General features: G+C 35.9%; 1 protein-coding gene across 7 annotated transcripts in view; it reads right to left on the reverse strand.

The window, feature by feature from the left end:
• The window catches only part of GLIS3 (GLIS family zinc finger 3), a 176,104-nt gene that overhangs the window by 39,109 nt on the left and 114,054 nt on the right, over positions 1-22,941 (reverse strand). For all 7 annotated transcript variants that reach the window (XM_084504142.1, XM_084504138.1, XM_084504139.1 and 4 more), the window contains 2 exons: positions 10,909-11,070; positions 9,431-9,541 (listed from right to left, as the gene is read on the reverse strand). In XM_084504142.1, the coding sequence (XP_084360268.1) occupies positions 9,431-9,541; positions 10,909-11,070 (273 nt within the window). The remainder of the gene's footprint in view (positions 1-9,430; positions 9,542-10,908; positions 11,071-22,941) is intronic.

The raw sequence follows: 22,941 nt of genomic DNA on the forward strand, positions 1-22,941 counted from the left end.
CACACACACACACACATTACCTCCCTCCTTGTCCCATATCAGATTGTATCAAACTTGAAAACATGCAACTACCTTATTAAAAATGCTACCTACACAATACCTATGACTATTCCTATTTCTTCCTTTTTTTCTCACTGTTATAAGAGGCTTGTCGCTGTTTTTCGTGTGAACAGTAATCTAGAGTTGAACTATGAAATTCAAAAAGCAGGAAAAAAGTCTGATCCACTTTATGTCAGACTGATTTGGAGATATAGCTTTTCCAGGTGAATGCAGCTTGACAAGGAACCCACTTGTACTGCAGAGTGATTTGCTTTCCCTTATTGAAAACAGAACTGCTTGGCAAATTTCCACTTCAGGACTGGAAAAAAGTGGAAAATAAATAAGTACCCATCCACCTGATGTTTCAGTTAAACCAAATACTTGTCACAGGTTACCAAAAAGTGCCATGAAAATCTGTAAATAGTATATACGCAATTATTTGTGTATACAAACAAAGATTTTTTAGATTTCACATTCCCTTTAATACTCTGCAACATTGCTTACTGTACCACTGGCTTCAGAGTCAAATATTTGATTTTGTGGAAACTGAGCATAAGTACACCAGTTCCCAAAAGGAAACACTTGTCTGTGTGAAATAATACTTGATTATAGAACAAGACTAGAAATTAAAAGAAAAAAAAAAAAGCTTTGGCAGCTTTACTGTTAAGAGATCCAAATTATTATGCCTTCAGGAATATGATTTTCACTCTTCCAAAGACTCTTTAGGACATCTCTGTACAGTTTCACCTACTGCCTATGAATTTGTGAGCTGTCAATTTAGTATGTTTCCTTGCTAGATGATGATGGGTGTGTTTGTTGGATTGGTAATGCTGAATTTCAGAGTTCCTATAGCTTCCCATGTACTGTGGGAGACTTTGTTTGTTTGGTTGGTTGGTTGTTTTTGTTTGTTTTTTGTTTATGTGCTTGGCTTGGTTAAAGTCCTTATTCAGTTTACTGTGCAGCCTCACAAACAACCATCAGCAGATGGGGCAGAGCTCTGCAGCACAAGGAGGAAAAACACAGGAAGATTTAAGCTTTCCTCACACAGGGATTGCTAGTGAAGCCAGTATCTCGCCCACTCATTGCTTCAGTAGTAAGTAGGACTCCAAAATTGGTATCTGCCAGTGCAGGCCAGCTGCCAGGACCCACCTCCAGTAGCACTAAATCTGCACAGCAGGGATGGACATTCCAGACTGGAAGGACAGTCAATGAGGATGCTCTTAAAGACCTGAAGGGTGTTTGGGCTGCGGCTGGATTGGCTAACTGAAAACCGAATAATAAAAAATGCTATGGGCATGAACTGACAGCTGTTGCAAGAGTTTTGAGACAATCTTGATTTTTTTTTTGGCACATGTATAATTTAACAAGGGTGATAGCACTTCTTCTGGTGTACTTTCCAACATATCACACTGCCAGAACTCACAGGACTATAAAATCAAGGCAGAAACCAGGTGCAGGGAGACATCATGACATGAAACAAAAAATGTTAACATCCGAGTGAACCACCAATCTGCTGACATTTCAAACTGCATGTATTTTGATGGGATGTACCCATGACATGCAAGGCCACTCTATAATCTTTACTTGATCATGGCAACTGGGAGAAGTGCCTGAAAACTGGAGGAAAGCAAATACTACTCCTACCTTCAAGAAGGGCAAGGAATGCCCTGGGAACTACAGGCTGGTCAGCATCACCTCAGTCTCTGGGAAGGTGATGGAACAGCTAATCCTGAAAACAATTTCCATGCACAAAAAAGGTGACCTTTTCCTCTATTCAACATTGATGAGGCCACACCTGGAGTACCAATAATGTTTCCATTTCTGAGCACCCCAGTACAAGAGAGACATAGGCATACTGGAGAGAGTCCAGTGGAGGGCCACCAAGATGCTGAAGGGACTGAAGCACCTCTCCCATTAGTCTGAGAGAGTGGAGATTGCTCAGCCTGTAGAAGAGAAGGCTTAGGAGGATCTTATCAATGTGTATGAATACCTCAAGGGAGGGTGCAGAGAGGACTGAACCAGGCTAATTTTCAGTGGTGCCCAGTGGTAGGAGAAGAGTCAATGGGCACAAGCTGGAACACAAAAGGTTCCATTTGAACTTCAGGAAGCACAGCTTTACTGTGTGGGTGATGGAGCACTGTCACAGGTTGCCCAGAGAGGTTGTAGGGTCTTCCTCCTTGTAGAACTACAAAAGCTGCCTTGATATAGCTGGAGGGAAGCTGCTCCAGCTATCCCTGCCTGAGCAGGGGGTTGGACCACAGAACCTCCACAGTTCCCTTCCAACCTTAACCACTCTGTGATTCTTTTATTTGGTGACTGTAACAACTACCAGTTGCAAGACCACTATGAGGAATATGTGGGTGTTTTCCATGTTTCCTGCTTCCTGAAGAGCAGAGCTCCACACAAAACTGGCACAGCCCATCCCCAGGATAGATCCTCCTTGCAAGTTCTGCCTTGTTTATCCTACTGCAGCACCTGGGACAATGGCCACAGCCAGCCCTCCTTGCTTTCAAGGTCTGTTTTCCTATTTCTCACTCACCACGCTCAAAAGAACAGATCACTTGTGTTATCAAAAGTTTTCCAACAACTTGTGCAGTTAAATTCCTTAAACACTGCTGACCATTCCTAATCCTTTTTTTTGCCAGCACCCCTTTCAGCAAAAATTGCTGCACTCCATGGAGCCTGATTTATATTTCATTTTGAAAACAGGAAGTAAAGGGATTAAAGTTGAGGATTAAAACACTTACTCTTTGCTGCATTTTTTTTTCTGCAGAATAGTTTGTTAGTTGCCATGGGCACTGCTCAGTGACCCTTAGCCCATGAATGCAATTCTTTTTGCATTAATGACATCTTTTAAATGGACTTCATAGAAAATAAATAAGGGAAAATATCCTTATGTTCAACTGCTCTGAAAGAAAGAAAATACTTTTGCTTCTTTTTCTCTCCATTCTCTCTCTTTTGCACTTTTAACAGTGAAATTTGAACAGTGAAGTTTGAACAAGGGCAACTGAAACTTGAAAGGTGCAGAAGTGCACTGGGCTCGTACTGTAGGCCCTGGACAGAATCCGTTTGCTCTCCGGAAGGCAGGTGTTCAAAAACAGAGCAGTTTCACCAGATTAATATAGTCACATAATAGACAAAGTTGTTGGTAACTGGCTTAATGCCCTAATAGCCTGCTGAAATACCAATGATGTATTCTTCTAACTCTCCTTAGCTAACTCTCTCCTCATCAATTAATCATTCTGAATAAAAGAACAGAAAAAAAGAAGTGAATTAATTTTCTGTAAGAAATTTATTAAGTGGTGTTTCTTGGTTCAAAAAAAAAAAAAATCAAATACTGACAAATTAAAGGAAATGTGTTGCAAAATGAAATAAAACAACGATACTAGCAAAAGAAAATCACAATACATTGTTTTCTATTTGTGTTTGCCACTAAATCTGATGGCTGGCATAAAATTTTGTTTATCCCAAGACTTTAAAACAAGCCAGTAGTTTCACTGATGTGTAGTAAAGTGCAGTAAAATCAACATGTAGTCACAATAAAAAAAAGCCTGCTTTTACTGTAAAACAATTTAAACAATGAACAGGCAAGTAGCATGCAGCACTGTAATAAGCAAGAACACTATTTATTTTTTTATTTTATTTTATTTTATTTTATTTTATTTTATTTTATTTTATTTTATTTTATTTTATTTTATTTATTTATTTATTTATTTTTCCTGGGGGACTGAAGCATTTGCTGTAAGATGTACAGGTTTATATGTGTTATGCAAAAAAGATTCTAAGAGAGAATAAGAAAAGGTGAATTGCTAGAAAGTGATATAAAATGACCAAGGCTCATAAAGATTCAGTCATTGAGATCTGCCCATGAAGGTAGAGATTTTATATTCCCTTTTCACCGACATGAGGCTTGCAGAAGAACAACATCTGCAGGATCATCACTAGCTGTGCATAGGTTCCTCTGCAGAGCCCTTCCATTTCAGTTGGGACCTTGGTCAGGCCACGCTGCAAGGTAGTTCCAGCAATTGCTTTGGCCAGATGATCCATGTCTTTATTTCCTTACTTCCAACATGCTGCACACCTAGAACGGACTTATCTACTCTGCTAGCCTCTACTACAACCCAAATTAGGAGTGGATACAGCTGAGGTATAATACAGTCTGCTTCTTCATCTGAGAAGTGTAGAACCTTTTTTCTTTATTGTAACTAGGAAAAGAATTCTGAAATTTTCCAACCATTACTAACTTAACTATTTTTGAGAGAGCAATAAGTGAAAATGCAAGAAATCATGCATGAATAGCAGCAGGATTAGGGAAACCCTGATTGCCTGTTCCCTTTCTCAGCATAGTGCCTGAAAAGATCTCCTTCAAACTAGATATCATGGGAGGGAATCTTGTAGAAAACCTTAGTTGAGAGAGTATTTTGACAGCTCTCTAAAACCTACTGTTCAACCAGCATTACACAATTGACCAATCTATGTCAAAAAGGAATTTTATCAGGTAGAAATGAACCAAGCTGGAAGTGCAAGTCTGTGCACAGATCCCTGTCTCCTGTGCAATTCGAAACAAATCTCCACCAAGGATAAACAACTTTCACAAATGTCCTTTGGGCTGCCTTTCACAAAGTTATGAATTTGTGATATTTACTTTCTGGCAGAGACAATGCAAAATTCTATGATGGAGAAAGTCTGGGAGATATATACATGAGGAACTGCTGTGTTAGAATAAGACTAAATAAGTATCACATAAATAAATAAGGAGAAAAAAATATATAATTTAATGACACTGCATGCTTTAGCTGCACAGCTCTTCTGTATGGTACTGAAAAACCCAGTAGAAGACCAAGGAGTATCACTTATCATGCTATGGATCTGCTGAGGCATTAAGCTATCTGGTGAGCTGAATCCATGCATGGTGGCCACAAGATCCCTTTGAATGAGCAGGTTTTTCCAGGAGTCATTACAACTTTCAGAGGCAATTGCCAGTTAAGCATTCACTGTCTCAGAGCGTTTCTGTATAACATATATAATCCATAACTAATTTATGAAAAAAGATCACAAACACATTCTGTGCACTGTTAAAAATGTGAAACATTAAATAATTGATCAGGTGAAAGAGGTGAAAGGTGACAGTATTTGGTAATAACGTCTTAAGTTCAAGGCCTACAGTGAAAAGCCCAGGGAGGTTTTACATTCTCTTTAGCTGATCTTGTTTATTTGAACTGTTCCCATTATCTATTCCTTTTTGTTTTTTTGTTTTTTTTTTTTCCACAAAGATGTAGTGAAACAGTTGTATCCTTACCTATTAAAGTATCTTTTAACTAAATGGAAATAATCTTAAATACATACATATTCTTTGGCATCACATACTGGCTTGAAGAACTATTATACATGACAACTGTTCTCCGCTGTTATAAATATGGATAAAATGAAAACTAACTAAAAGCAAGACTGTACACTATTCAGATGCTAAAATAGATACTATCAAACTAATCTTGTCCTTGCCAAACAGCTGTAAGTAATCTAAGCAATCCTTTTGACCTTTTTTTTTTTAAAGAACTATCTTGTTGGTCTGCAAATGCATTTGTTTGAAGAGAAAACCTTCAAAAAGCATTAGACATTGCAAATGCTCATGATAAGATCTACACTAAGCCAGTGGAGGGTCTGTTCCATTGAAATGGGATATGAACTGCAATACTTAAAAGTGAATTAGGGATTTTCTTTATTTAGGAAGATAGCTGCAGAAATAGCAAACTGTTCTTCACGGTACACTTGTATGAATAAGATAATGTTCCTATACTTGTAGAACAAGTTTAAGACTTGTGAGGGTCTGAGCTCTCAAAACAAATAAGTCTTTGTGAACAGCATAAAAATATTTGCCTTCTATATTGGTTTTTATTCACTGCATAGCTAATAGTACAGGTTCTGAATTTTGTTAATGATCATGCTGCATATGCACCTCAGCTGCCTAAGGATGTTCAGCTTGGTTACATATCCTAAAGAATCAAAGACACAAAGCTGGGAGACAGAATAAGGAAAGAAATGGAAAAAGAAAAGTGTCACAAGAAATGAAATGAGAAAATAAAATAAAAAAAAAGCGGGAGAATATGCAACTTAAGGCAAGGACACCTGAAGGTTATTTTTCAGTAGCAATTTAGGAGCATTTACTTCTTCCAAGATCCACCCATACTGCTTTAAGTTACGTACAAAGTCCAGTAGTGGCTGACCTTTCAGTGGAAAGAGTGAGAAAGTGCAAATGAGCAGTGCAGAATAATCAACCTTTTCCCTAATCTCTCTAGTTTGATGCTTACTTCTGTCCTACAGCATGCTCCTGATTCACTAATATTCCATGCAAACCTTGTGTTTATTTTTTAACACTGCCAAAAGAATGATGAGTACTCTCAATAATCACAGAAATACCCAGATACCTTTGAATTCCGATTGCCCCTTGTCTTCTATTATATGTTTTGGTAACAAGTACCACAAGGTAACTGTTCAACTTTAAAAAAAGATCTTTTTAGTTTGCTGTCCTTTCAAAGTTCAAAGGAGGAAATGACTAAGGGAACAGGCTTTTAAACTGTTTGTATTTGAGGGGCATATTGTACGTTATCATTTTTCTCAATATTCCTTTAGATCACATTCTGAATACTATATAGTTTTCTATCACTCACTGCCTTGCATAGAAGGAGCTCCATCAGTCTTCCCCAAGTGAAGATGAATTCCATTCATAGTCAGCAATTTTTAGCTTTTAAAAATGTGAAAGGAAGTACTGTTTTTTATTCCATCAAAATACTTTACAAGTAGGGACTGAACGTTACTGTGCATATGGATTATACTGAAAATGTTTTCCAGACATTTTAAGCATTTATTCCCAGATGATTGCATGGTGTTTGTATATGTGCTTGTCCTCATGCTTATGCAGAATTTTACAAATGATGCAAAGATGGTTAAAAAAAGCAGATGATGTTTCCTTTCTGATTTGCTTTAGTAAATAAGAGTTTATTGTGCTATCTAGTAAACTGCACACAACAGATATATTTATGCTGTGATATTCTTGGAATATAGGATCTCATCCCATTACCTGGAGAGATTCCCAGTTCAATGTATTCAGTGGATGGCTGGAGGCCAGGGCTGGGAAGAGAAAGGGAACAGTGGGAGCCTTACAAGGTTTGCAGAAAAGGTTGTTTTTGCCTTACGTGGTAAGTCATAAACATTTATCAACAAAAATTGTTTAAAATAATTCAGACCTAAATTTATCCATGTCACTGCATCATCTGGCCCTGAACACAGATCTACAAAATCTGGGTTGAAAACTTCATGTAACTAGCATTTAGTACAGCATGTAGACTATGCAACATCAAAGACACATACAGCCTTGGAGAGCCAGCAACTTAAGACACCAAAATAATGTCACTTAGTGTGTAGGGGGACGTTAAAAGGAGGATTAAAAGCAGTGAGGCATAATATACTAAATGAATCCATGACTAACGGGGTGTGACAGCAAAGGGTTTCATTCTTTTCAACAGAATTGATCCCTAGGGCTGGAACTATTACTCCACTGTGCCTTTATCACCTTGGAATTTTTATGGTTATTTTTGATGAATTTGCATTTTTGTAAAGACTTTTTTGACATTAAGCCAATTTTCACTTTTAATTAAAGTCATAAATAATCTTAATTCTTCCTTAAAAGGTTTATTGTTTCTTACTTTTTATTATTATTACTGCCAGGAAATATTTTAAATACCAAAGCATGATGTGAATTAGCAATTACAAGTTCTCAAAGGTCCAGTGACTATGTTGTATCTTGTAAACATTATATGTTGCAAACTTTATCCATGCTTTAAATATCTGATTTGATCTCCACACGTGTGATCTCCACATACATGGAGATTTCACTTCTTTACCTTTCTATATATTACTTTATCTCAAGTACAATGGGTGAACAATGGGTGAACAATGGGTATAGGCAAATCCTTACCAAACAGGGCTTTAAAAACAAGCAGCTATAAAGCTAAAATGTGACCAGAGAGTGAAGCAAAGAGTAAAAAGGGCCAGCTTTAAACTGTTTGGTACAAAGAACGCGTGCAAATTGAAAAAAAAACTCGTAGTGAATGAAATGTCAGAAGGAAAATCCCACAAAGTACTGACACAATCAAAGACAGGAGATAACATATTATTTTACTGTAAATGACAGTAATAGTACAGTGCAGTTCAATACCTGTATTCAGGCCCACTATGCCAGTTTTAGTTGATGTATCACACACAAATTTCTTACAATGCAGTCTTGATTGCCATTTACTTTGCATGCCTGTAAAAGTCATAAAAGCTGCCTGAGCAGCTCCTAGGATAGGCAGGGCAGGGCTCATAGAACTTCTTTGGCAGTCCTGTCTGTGAGCACACAGGAGCAAGGAAGTCAAAGCTCTGCTTGTAATGGTGAACACAAACGCACAGTTACTTTCTCACTCATACAAATGGGCATTCATAAGTTCAGAGGCATCTTCTCATGAATACTATAGACCAGTTCCTTACAACAGGCTGAAATACAGGTCTCTTCTGCCATGTCCTTTTTCTTAGTTACAACCAACCATTGAATCAAAATTTACGGCTTAAATCTATTTATTAAAGACTGTCCCTTGGAGATTCCTATGTTGTACAAACACTTTTTGCTACTTTCTATGAATGGCTGTGCATTAAGTTTTAAACATCTGCAAGGTTTATCTATTCCTGTAACAGTTCACAAATGTTCTTGTATCAGGATTAATACAATACTGATTGACTCAATGATCTAAACTAATGACATAGTGCCAACGATTAATGTGAGATATGAAGAAAAATGCTCAGAAAAAACACCATTCTCTTAGGTCACAGCTCAGCTCTTCAAAGATGTGCTTATACATACAAATAACTCTTGACTCATGGACTTGACATCCACAGGGAGCCAGTGTTGTGAAATACATTTGAAAGTGTCTGGCATATGAAAATATAATTTACAGCTTAACCTCATACACTGTCTATTGAGCCTCAAAATCCATCTTTCCATCCAAGACAAGTCATTTAAACTTGCATTTTATGATCTTATGTATTTATCAAGTGGTGAAAGTATAAAATCAAAAAATTTTGTTTTCAAAGACCACTTTTGATTTTGCTTATTATGTATGTTTATGTATGTGAGTAATCACCACATCAGCAAATAAGAGCATTAAAGCAGGTAGACTCATGAAGTCAAATATAAAATTATCACCTATGTAAAAACAGTTTAATTTGCTTTTCATTAATGTTTTTTCTTTTCGGTCTGAAAACACTACAGGCATTTAATACACATTGATATATCTAATATTATAACACCAACTTCTCCATAAAATACTTACACCTGCCAACACAGTAGAAATTTTACCTTTTTCCTAACTTGCTGGTCTTTGGAAGAATGTGCTTTCACATGTTTTCTCAGGGAGCTTGGATCTGTGTATCGTTTAGTACATCCTGGAATTTGACATGCATAAGGTTTCTAAAACAAAAAGAAAAAGGATAAAGAAGCAGCTGTTAAATCACAGATTATTTTAACTCATGAGAAACCATTTAGAGCTTTGGGATGCTGCAAATCACATTACTACAAAATGAAATGCTGTACATTATTACAAGGAGAAGGCCTAGTAATTTATTAGAAAGGGAAAGGAGAAAAGTAAGGTTCATATGGAAGAAAAAACAAAGGAAGGCTTTAATTATGGCACCTTTCATTATTACCTTTTTTTTTTATTATTTTATCAGTACAATGAATATTGTTAGGTATACTCACAATGCTTCCACCCTTAGAGCTTTGGCTTAATCAGAAATTACATTCTTTAGTGAATCAGGTAAAGAAATTGCAGAAAAGGCCCAGATAGACAATTTAGAATTATAGAAGAATCTGCTTTAGAAAAAAAGAAAAAGTGTTAGTTTTCTACATTATGAAGAGAGCAAGCAAAAACCAGTGCAAACATTGAATACTAAAGTATCAAAAATATTTCACACAAAAATACACATTTTAATCTGAAGTATAAAACAAACACTTCCAGCTTATATTTTCTAATAGCACATCAGTTTAAAGAAATACCAGTCCTGTAATAGTTTTAGAACTTAAAAAGACAAGACCAAAGAACCAAACTAATTCACCAAATAAATACAAATTTCAGAAACTATCTCCTTCTGCCTGTTCTAACCTACCTATCTTCTCTGAAGACCTGAAGATTCACAATAAAGAGTATTAAATGAACACCAGGTCCAACTCTGCTAAAACTGGCTATTTCACAATTCAGGCATTTATGATTAGCAAAGCATTTCTGAAAACACAAGCGTATAAATGTAGTGTACCAACTATACTATCAACTATCCGAAAAGGATCTTTTAAGTTTTTTGACAGCCATTTAATTCGAATGGCAGTGTTCTTTTTCTCCTTCTGGTCTTCTGCCCGTTGGAAACTGTTTGTCTCTAATGAAACCTGAACTTCTTTTGTTGTGAAACAAAGCTTTCATTAAACAAATCTCAATACTGAGTCAAATTCACAAGTAACAATTTGTTGGCATGACTTTCTAGTACTTGCTCCGGCCATTCTACTGATTTTTGTCATATAATAGCAGTTATTATCCCAGCTGGCTTTTGAATCTTTGCATGTTGACTTCAGGTTCCCTAAATAACACCTGAGTGGGAGGAAGTTATTCTACCTGCAATGGAGCCCATGAAGCTGTGGCCTTTTAATCGACTAGTCCTTGAACAGCCCTATAAGACCCTTCTCCTTCCAATCAGTGATGTTACAAGCTACCTGTTGCCACCAACCTGGTGGAAAGGAGCACACAGTCTAATGAACAGGGGACTGCAATGGGACCTCTACTTCCTTACAGTGTCTAGGTGTGTCCTCTGGTGCTTGGCGCGGTCACTGGAGTTGCTGAATGCTTTCTGGCAGCCAGGGTGCTGACAAAGATACGGCTTTTCACCTGTATGGCTCCTTAAGTGAATCTTGAGGTTTTCTAGTCTGGAGAAGGCCTTCTTGCAGCCCTCAAACTAGAAAAGAAAAAGAAATGATTGTAAAAGAAGACACACACAATAAACTGCAACAGCAAACACTGAGCAGAATGGCAATTGGACTTGCAGGACACTCCAGCCTGCTATGGCCAGATGCCTCTGGAGCTGAGGAAAGCCTGGAATTGTTTGAGACACTTAGACCATAAGAGTGTTTGTGTTGTGTTTGTCTTAATTAGGACACAACATTATACGGTCATTTTTCAGGGGCAACAATGAGACCCAGAGTGACTGCTCAGCTCAGAGCTCAGCACCACCCAGCCTCTCTGGGGAAAACAGCCCATGTTGGTTTTCCCAATAGCAGACAGGAAGCAAAACAGTCACTGTGTTCTGTGCTAGCCAGCCTCATCACAGCTCTGGATGTTAAGAGCTGAGCTGAACAAGTGCTCCTCTTAGTACCAACCCAACCTATGCATGAACAACAAAACCCACACAGGGAAACATCAGTCTGCTCTACCTTGCATATGGCATTGAAAGAAGTCAAAAAAGAACATGAAAATCAAGCTATTTGCTTGATGGCCCCGGTGATAATATAATGCGTTTTGAAACACTTCTTTACCTTTCTGATACATTTGTATGCATTACTAAAAATAAGGGTCTCATCCTTACAGCCCAGCAAAAGAGGATCTTATCTCTATAGGTAACCAAGAATCATGTGGCACAGTAGTTCTGTACCTAACCAAGTACTGCACCTGCAAAGAAACCTAAGTTTATGTAAGTGGAAAACTATTTCTTCATCTGTCATCTGTCCTGCTCCCATGTTATACTTTATTTAGAGGAATGTAAAAAACTTCCATTCTATTTGACATTTGCATTTTCATGTACATTTGATTTCAGTTAGACATGAATGTTTAGAACTCTTAGAAACATAAACTTAATTAATTTCTTTATTTAATTTTCTTAATTAATTTCTTTAATTAATTTTCAATTAATTTCTTTAGCTTTGACCTCTGCACATTCTACTGAGAAGCTACATCTAAAACACTTGCTGTATAACATGATCGTTTACAATTCTTGTTTGCTTGCAAGAGCAATAATGCATTAACATTAAGTAATGTCAAAGATTATCTATGCTCTAACACACACAAAAAAAGAAATAGGCCATTTTCTACTGACACTAGAGTAAAACATACACATTTTGTTATGTTTTATTTAGTGTTTGTATGTTTAAAAAAACACAAGTAGGAACACTGACATAATTCTGATCATAATTAGCAAGCCTTAGTTAGCAACCTGTAATATCCCCCTCCGCCCCCCCCCCCCCCCCCAAAAAAAAAAAGTAAAAACAAAACAAAACGAACCAAAAAAAACCAGGATATTAAAAATGCTTTTACTTTGAGGAAAATATTAGAAGACATTTCACGATCAACAACAACAACAAATAAAATACATAGCAATCTCTACCAATTGCCTGGATAACAGCACCATGTTTTCATAGGAAAAAGTGAAGAGTTGAGAAAGCATTCAAAACATGAGAGCTAAACGACTGATATGAACAAACAGCCTTTGAAAAGGAAAATAATTCAAATACAGCTACTTTAAAATAACAATGAAATTTACTGATGATCTTCACAGACATTTTATATGGACAAGTCATTATTTTTTATTAAATTTAAAAACCTTCTATTCTAATTACAGTATTTAGGCCGTACCAAATATGAAATAAAATGTATTATTTCAAGGGACTTTCTGTTTCATAGGGTAAAACTCATCACATTGAAAAAGTTCTAAAAGCAGGCCCTCTGCTTTTTCACAATTTATAGAACTTTGAATCTTCAAGCACATGAACAAAATTAAACATATATGCAAATAATTGTTTATGATTGTAAAGCAGCATTGAATTTAAATGGGCAAAAGTATTTAACTCTCCGGAAGTTGGAAATATTATCTTACAGATTAAAAAGAAATAAGAAAAAAAATGATTTCTAAGGAATACTTCATTGCTTGGAATACTTCATAGCTTGGAAGTAGAGAAGATAGTCTGATACTCTGAAGTTCTCATCCCTCTACAGCCCTAAAATTCTGTGCATCATATTCACAAGGCTACATATTGAGAAAAGGTCGTCCCATAAAGAAGTAGAAACTTGAAGCCTGTATTATTAGAAAGACTGTCTTTACACAACAGTTAATGAATTCTAACTCTAAATATCAAGCTGTTTGAGGCCTTAGGAATGTTTGATGCCTAAAGATAAAAGGAATGAAGCAGCACTCTTTTGAACAAACATATCATAGAATCACAGAATCATAGAATACCCTGAGTTGGAAGGGACCCTTAAGGATCATCAAGTCCAACTCTTGACACCGCACAGGTCTACCCAAAAGTTCAGACCATGTGACTAAGTGCACAGTCCAATCTCTTCTTAAATTCAGACAGGCTCGGTGCAGTGACCACTTCCCTGGGAAGTGGTATTCTATGATTCTATGATTATAGATATTCTGTGATATTAGATATTCTGTGATATAGATATTCTGTGATATTAGTGATATTCTATGATTCTATGATTTTGAACAACAATTCTATTATTCCTAGAATCATAGAATCATCATCTGGGTTGGAAAAGATCTTCAAGCTCAAGATCTACCATCAACCTTACCTATCAAGTCCCACTCTTCTCTTGATTTCGATAAAAGTTTTCCACAGAAGACATGATTACAAACTGGGCAAAAAAAGTATGGTAGTAGAGTTGTTGCATTTTGAAATGGAACCTTTCATAGTTTCTCATTTATTATCTTGGTACAAGAAAAGGATTACAGGAATGTGTTATGTACCTCCACTACAATTAGTCATTGAAGTACTTGCCATGCATTTGGCATTCTGAGGCTGTTTAGCACTCTTAGTAAACCTGATTAAACCTCCTTTTTAAAATTATTATGTGGAATTAATTGTGTAATATTTTCCTAATCTGCAATACAGAAATCACAGTTACTGAGTTTTTATTTTTACTGTTGTGTGCAAATTGAAATCAATAGCTCACTTATAAAGAAAATTACTACTCCTTACTTCCTAAACTTGGGAGTTCTTTTTAAAACATATTATTAGAGTCTCCATATCCATATTTATTTTATCTTTTTATAAGGCTAATTGCCAAAAGCAGGAAACAGTATATTTACAGTGAAAGGTAAAGCATGTCAGTAAAAAGCAAAAGCACTGCTGACTATGACTTTTAAACACTCGTGCTCTCCAGAGTGTTCTGCATATATTTGTACACACATAAATGGCGTTAAGTGTACTGGGCAACCTTTCTGTAAAATTATAATATTATGACATAGATTTCTAGAAAATAATTGACACAGCATGTGAAGACTTGCTGGATGCATCATTCACTTCTGAGCCCTGTCCTGAATGACACAGCAGACTTCATTTTGAAATACATTTAGACTTTTATACTGTAGGAACACTAGGTTCCTGCATGGATTCCCTTGTCTGAATACTTTAATGCTTGCAATAGATATTCATAAGTTTTTGATGATCCTTATGGGTCCCTTCCAACTCAGGAAATTCTGTGATTCTGTGATTCTGTTTTAACTGAAAAAGAAGCTGTTCTGATTGCCTGAGTTGGTCGGCACTGTAACACAGACTTAAGACCTTGCTCTGGAAAATAACTTCTATCTGAGATCTCATCCATTCACAGAAAAATACCTGGTGTTTATTTAAAAAGTCAGTGACAGGCATTCAGGCATTTTCTTATCTAACTCTCCCTAATATTATCTATTCTTAAAAATCTTCAGTTCTTCCTATTCAAATTCGTTTTGCTTCAGTATCTAAACATTGTAATTTCTTTTGTCTTTTTCTGCTGTATAGATGTGATTAGTAATGTGTAAGATAACTTCCAGTTCCAGGCATTTTCTGAATGTTATCAAGTCCTTTAACGTTCTCCCAAATAATTTACATATATCAAAATTATTTGTTCTCTCATGTTAAACAATACTTTGTCAGACTTCCACTGAAATAATTCTTTAAGAAATATGGACACCAGAGCACAATTTGATTTTACAGTGTTGTTTCATCCCATATAAAACAAAATAATAGTGTCCTATTCTGATATGATCACATGTAGACTCTTAATAGCTTTTTTTTCTTTGAATCAGTTATACAGAGTAATCCTCTTCAGCATCACTGCATTGGGATATCATTCTTTTACTTTGTAAGTGTGAAAGGTAACCATTTCCCTAGTTTATTGCCACCTATGGGGAAATATTTATGGTATATTAAAATGATTTCACTTAATCAGAAGTTTCCAACATGCCCTCTCTCCTTGGATTTACAGGAAAATGGGTGTTTCTTTTTTTCTTTTTAAATTTGACTTAGCTATCTTTCAACTTTCCTATAACCCTTCCATTGCAACAAATGATGCCTACACAGTGTCTAAATAACAAATCTAGGTGCTTCATTTTTTCTTCAGTAAAACAGAATGTGTGCCTCATGTAAGTAGTAGATGAGCCTGAGGTCCTCCAAGAACTGTGATATAGGAAACCATTGGATGCGATATGCCCAAATGATCTCAGAAGTTCATTTGTGAGTTATGCTTGATAAAAGGTAAAGAACTGCCCCAATCTCTGCCAAACTTACTTGATGGAAATCAATCCAACCCTAAATCGACAGCCAGGATGTGCTAATCAGACATTTCAAATACATTCTTGAATTGTTGCAGAATAGTAATTTGTTTAGCTTAATCACCTATTCAGCTATGGTCAACTGATGATGCAAAATGAGAAGGAAAAAATGCGCCTAGAAACTATGATACATATCAGAGAGAATAAATTAGTTCCTGATTTTACAAGGTCAACAAGATAAGAAGCTTCATCCTAGCAAACATGCTTGCCATGGAAAAGTAGCTAAAGAATCAAAATCTCTACCTTCCACATTGCTTGTCAGTAAGCACAATGGATACTATTTCCGGTTCAAGGACACAGAGCATAGTAACAGTGAGACAGGGCCTTGTTTATTACTACCATTTCACACAAGCAGGAAAACCAGCAGTTTCACAGGTGTACAGTTCAGATCAGATGTAACTCTTGCTTTGCCAGCTAGCCCATGGATAACCTACATTAATCCATGACTAATTGCACATGACTACATAAATGCATCTTCTTTAAAAACTCTGTTTCTGTAGTCCCTTTCTGACTATTTCTGCAGTAACCATGGATATGAAATACAGGATCAATATTTCAGTAGTAGTACTTTTTCCAGCACTAGTCATTCAGGTAAGATTACTTTTCTAAACCAACCCCTTTTTTGCTCAGTCAAGGATTGTGTTAGCCTTGTTTAAGTCACAGCATTCTACAGAGGATCACATTTGGTAACACTAAATTCCCTCTCAGATGCATTGTTTGCTAGGCAGAATTTGTCATCTTTTAAATATAAGCTAGAATTCTTTGTTCCTGCTTGTGTTGGTTTGTATTTGTCTGTTTTACAGTTCACAGTTTTATACTGCAATCATTCAGCACAGTCCATCAGGTCATTTCAATTGTTTTCTACATTTTCCTTGTCCCGTTCCAGACTGCAGAAGTAACAACTTGATAACATTTGCTTCCTCCCAGTGTTGATGGATACAGAAGAAAAAAATGAAACAAATGGGACTCTACTAATGTGAAGGACTCCAGGCTGCTGCTGCTTCTGGCTGCTGAGACTTTGGGAACAGAGTGAGAAAACATGTGCTAAAAGATCCAAACTGGTGTAAGACTGCTTGCTTGAGGAGAGTACAAAATGTTGCCTCAGCCTTATACAGATATGCTGGTTGGACTTTGATGGGATCCGATTTCCAACAGCAAGTGTCTGAGATTGATTTTAATAGCTGCTTGACTTGCTTGATATAGTAATATTAATAAACTGACTATATCCGTGGCAAATAACATTTTTAAATCCTAATCTTCAGAGAAAGTGATTTGAGAGAAAGTATAAGCCATTCCTGAATGCCATCACATAGGAATGCATATATGCAAATGGAGAGAATAGTATCCCTGAAAACCACAGACGAAAACATAAATCTAGAGTATCACATACATAAGACCTCAAACAAATCCTTCAATTGCTCAATAATCTGGTAGCAATTTAAAAAAAATTATTAGTAGATAAATGACAAATTAATAATTTACTAATGTTTTATGTCTATCTTATGTTTGTGTTTATGTCAATTAATTTTGAATAGTCTGATATAAGGACCAGGTAGGTTCTGTGTCTGCACCAAGGCAGGTAGTCTGACAAGGACAAAATATCTTTCTCCAGCTTCACATTTATTATAAAATGAGATGTAAAAGCTGTTCTTTACATGGTTTCCAAACAAGAATGATGCATTTCAAACATTATTAATAGTCTTTTAAATGGCATTTCCCTTCCTCAACAGCATTAGTAGGGTGCTGCTTTACAAGAGATGTGAGGGCTTTTAAAAAATTGAGAGTAAGACCTCATATAAAAACCTTTTAAATAGCTTTTTATTCACACAGACTCTCCTGCCTGGCAATCTTGTGAACGACACATAATTAGTGTCAGACATCATTCAAACTGCTGACATCAGGTGGTCACCAACAAGGACGCTGCATACCGCAGCTGAGATTTAAAAGCCCAGGTTCATTTCATGTGAAATGAGTGCTGTGCTTTTAACCCTTAAAGTGTTTAAATGGGGAAAAATGTAGAATCCAGAGCAGCAATTCATTATACTGCAACCATTTCTGTCTTAATGGAGTACATTTTGTGACATGGTGATTGAATGCTTTGGCATATGCACGATGCTTATATAAATAAGGCTGTACTTTCCTCAGGCAATGCAAAGGCTGGAAATTTTTTCTTCTTTTACAATTAAGCTTATGAAATGATACAATATCTTGGAATTCTTTGTTACAGTAAATAATGACAGACTATGTTTATATAAATTGCATAGATTATAGTAGATGCTTGTTTACCCAACCATTCAGTAAGAACTTGTTCCAAAACCTGTTGAAGTCGGTATGTAATTACTCTTTTTTTTCCCCTAAAGAAAAAAAAAAAGTTTCCCTCCTTCACTACGTATCTTCACTACAGGTAGTTTCCATCAGGCAAATTCCATTAAAATTTTAAGATTCTGCATGACATAAGGATAAAACAAAACAAAAAAAACCAAAATTATGGTCTATGAAAAAACCTGAAGTGTATATATATATATATATATATATATATATATATATATATATATATATATATATATATCTTCTTTGCACTTCCTACTTTAAGCTAAGAAGCTTATTACATTTAACAGATTTACAAGAAAGTTTATATATTGTGTACTTCTCATATTGTAAGGGCTTTTGTCTAAGGAGCACATTTTTTTTATTTTTGTTTGTGTGTGTTATGTGTTTAGACATAAGATTAATACACTCTATTCTCATCTGATTTCATTTTTCTAACACATCTTTCTACTTCTGTATATTACTTCTTTATATTAAAAGCAAGAAGATCTATATATTGCTGTTATAAGTGAGAAATACAATGGAATCAATAGAAAAAAAGATATTAATGCAGATGAAAAAGTTAATATACAGAAGAGTGAATTTGATTACCTTTTTTGTTTGTCAGATACACAAAAAACGCTAGTATCTTGCATTCTCTCTGAACAAAATCTTACTATATCTGTCACATTGTCCACATTTTGCTGAGCATTTCCATATGTAGATGTATTACTTAAGCTTAACAATAAAAATCAACTTACATCTTTTTTTGAGGAGATTACTATTTGCAGAGAACATTGTGGTGTCCGTGTGGTGGTTTTACCGTGCTGGGCAGCTAAACCCCACAACCGCTCTCTCACTCCCCCTCCTTTAGATGAGGAGGGGGAGAAGTAAAGGAAAGAACAACTCACGGGTTGAGATAAGGATAATTTAATTAAAGGGAAATAATTATAATAATTAAATAAAGACTACCATGAACTAAACAATTTAACTAAGGGGAAGTAAAAGGGAAAAGGGGAAAAAGGGAGGAAAACAAACAAACAAAATAAATGAAAGCTATATGGAAGTGCAGAGGAAAGAAATTACTCTCTACTTCCCACAAATGAGCGATGATTGACCACGTCCTTGAAGCAAGGCCTCAACGCACGCAGCCAGTGTTCGAGAGGAGGACCGACGTCTTCTCAACGAGAGCCCACCCCTCCCCTCTTCTTCCTGTTTCCACCTTTTATTGCTGAGTGTGACACCACATGGTATGGAATATCCCTTTGATTGGTTTAGGTCAGCTGTCCTAGTGATGTTTCTCTCGTCACTTTTTGCCCACCCCCTAGGAGGGTTAGAGAAAGGCCCAATGCTGTGCCACTGCTGCTCAGCAGTAGACACAACACTGGTGTGATAACACTGCTGTTCCAGCTACAAGTACAGAGTACGGCACTGAATGGGCTGCTGCCGGGAAAGTTAACATTCCAGCCAGACCCAGTACAGTCCGTTCTGATGGGACAAGTAGGAACAGTGGATTAAGGATGCCAACAAACTGCAGTAAAGGTTAAAGAGGAAAACAGGTAGGGGACTGTCCCTACCCAAAATACTCCCTTCTCACGAGAGTTCTCTTTACAGATTAGTCTTTTCATTTATATGTTTTTGATAACTGTAGCATGCTCATATTTCTCTTCCATTTCAAGACTGGAGATTTTCACAGTATCCACATCCTCAAGATCTTCACCACACTCCTCTTGCTTTCTAGGTAATGCCATGACTAAATACAAATACCTCAGCTGAAGTTAAGCATAGTACCTTGAATATTATTTGTTCCCTGAAATAAAGGTGGCAGAGACTCACTCACCATGGAAATGTCTTTTTCTTTTTTTATTAGTTTCATTAGTAAGCATGGACATTTCAGCCTTGGAAGTTATTTCTGGTGCTACAGGGAAGGTACATGTTATGACAAGTCCCTTCAAAAGAAACTATTAATGAACACATCAGCTGGTACTGATTCAAAAACTATATGGAACAGAAACCATTACAAGAAGAATGAACAATATGGAAGTTCTTCCATTGCTTCCTTTTTGAAGATAGTGATCCTGTTCTTTTCTGGTCTTTCTATTTTCTTTCTCTTCTTCCCTTTCTTTTCTAAAAGGTTTTCTTTGATAGTCTAAGAACTGAGGTCAACATTACAATTCATGCAGCTTTCTCTACTAAAAGTCTACACAACACTAAAATTGTTCAAGTGTTAAAGTGGCTATTAAACTCTACTTGCTCTACTTGCTGAACCCCAGAGAGGTCACCTAAAGCTGAACATTTATTGTAGCTGGTAAACTCAGAAGAACTAAATATCCTTTCATCAATGAACAACAAACAAACAAACAAACCAATAATTATGTATATGTTACACAATTTATAAAAATAGAAAATGTATATAAATTATATGCTGCAACACTATTTTCCTCTCCAATACAAAGTCAAACATGCAGATACATCTCATCTTTGTAGTTCTAAGCTCATTACGATCTCATGCCAAAGGTATATTATGAACAGAGACAATAGGTTTTCAGACATGAAGTCAAGGGACTGTAAATCACATTCTCACTGGGAATGTGGTTTTGTATAAGAGCATTTTGCTGTTGTGAATCTCAGAAAGGACAAATTTTTTATCACTGTTATATTAGGGAAAAAAGGGGGGGGGGAATAAAAGATCAGGGATTCTCTGAAACCATACTTCAAGTAGAAAAAGAAACGTGAGTCTCAATGGTTCTTCCTCACACAAATCCCTGCCCAAATTCCCATTAGATTCATTCAATTTTCTATAGAAAAACAAAACAAAACAAAACAAAACACAAACAAACAAACTGGAACAGCCATATATAGGAATAGGAATAGGAATAGGAATAGGATTTATTCTTTTAGTTCTTCTCTATCCCACCCTATCCATAAACATGCTAAACATTCAAGTTGGGACTTAAGCTTCCAACTAACAAGTATGCAAGCTGTTCTACAAATACTATCAAAGTATTTCTTATTACAGGTATGTAAAAACATGTCATTTCACTTCTGTTTTTCATGGGTACAAGGATCCTAAAAGATTGATTGCTGAATCATAAAACAGAAGAAATTATATTGCCAAAACTGTTTTCTTTTTTTTCTTTTTTTTTTTTTTTAAATTGAGAATGTACCCAACTCCAGCATGGTAACCTCAGATATCTAATTAAACGAAAGGTACAGTCTTATTTTTTTCAAGGAACTTAGCATTCTGCTTTTAATAACATTTTGAATGTTACAATATTAATGAATCCCTCCAACATCAATGCCATTAAAGAGGGTAAATATTACTAATCTACACAAAGGAGCTGAAGTTAAACATACACTGCAAAGGATATGATCATACAGTGGAACTGAAAGAATGCAATTAAGCTGAACTGCTTTACCTCTGCCAATAATAAATTTTTATACTAAATATGACTTTTTGACCAAAACACAATAGGGGTTGTCATCCCAAGAGAAATCTTTTTTTATATAAATTATTCCAAAGTTTCATATCTTGCACTGCCTTTTAGTGAATTCTTTAAGAACATAGTCTGAGCATCTTCATAGCTATGGATATCTTCTATACTTGGATACTTGTCTATAAGCATACTTGACTATCCTCTCAGTATAACATTAACTTTGAATTTCCACCTGTTTATGGAATAGACACCACATGTATTAGTTGTATCTACTTAAGTTTCTTTATGTCATTCTCCACCTCAGTAATGCCATCTCAGAGTGATTTTAATAGGAAATTCTAATCCAAACAATTGTAGATAAAAAAGGAAGAAAGAATGTTACCTTTTGATATTTCTAAATATATGAAGGCACGTAAAGCATACAGAAGTTACCTTCACATTAATCAGTAAATACTGAGCATTTTCATAGAATCATAGAATCAGAATATCCTGAGTCGGAAGGGACCCATAAGAATCATCGAGTCCAACTCTTGGCACCACACAGGTCTACCCAAAAATTCAGACCATATGACTGAGCACAGTCCAAACACTTCTTAAACTCCGACAGCCTTGGTGCCATGACTAAATCCCTGGGGAGCCTGTTCCAGTGTGCAACAACCCTCTCAGTGATTTTCTAACACTTTAAGAGGTTAATTTGTACAGTTGTACACGGTTGTATCATACCCACTTGAGTTGTCCAAGGCATACAGAATACATGCTACTATTTAAAATCCAGCCCACATGTCCCTCCATCCCCCAAAAGTTCATTTAAGAATTAAAAAAAAATAATTAAAAAAAAAAATCAAAAAAAATCAACATTAATTTTTGTCAATTTTCAAAAGAAGCATGCTACTGAAAAAAAAAAAAAGTTTTATTCTGAAATTGTTAAAATTATGTTTAGACTTCTCCCATTGCTTTCTTCCTCATTTAGATAAGACAATTTTCTGACTTTGACAAGAATCTGTTCATTGTTTTCTGACCCTTAAGTGCATTTCCCAATAAATAAAGTATTCACTGAAAATATTAGCTCAGAAACAGTGGCAACAAAAACATTTCTCACTGATACCAAAATTGGACATCCCTTGCTAAGTGTTTCTTCTCCCAGAGAAAGCATAAGAAACAAACACACAAGTTGTAAATCAGATTAATTGATGTTCTATTAAAAAGTGTTCAGATTAGCATCTGTATAGTTACTGAAAAAATACAGAACAGAAAACGTCCCTGAAATTTCTATTCAGCAAAATGTAAGAAACTCAAAATAAAGTAAACATACTGTCTTAACCTTAAACATGTGTGTATCACTGCCAGCCCATAATATAACAGTTCTGTCATAATAATCAGGTTCCAGTTCTGCATTCCATTAATATGCATCACATCCACTCAAGTCAGTGGGAATTTGGGATATGCAAGGAATGAAGAATTAGTTTTGTAATCCTTAGGCCACAATCCCATGGTA

The sequence above is a fragment of the Aythya ferina genome (genome assembly GCF_964211825.1).
Source record: "Aythya ferina genome assembly, chromosome: Z".
Classification (NCBI taxonomy): domain Eukaryota; kingdom Metazoa; phylum Chordata; class Aves; order Anseriformes; family Anatidae; genus Aythya; species Aythya ferina.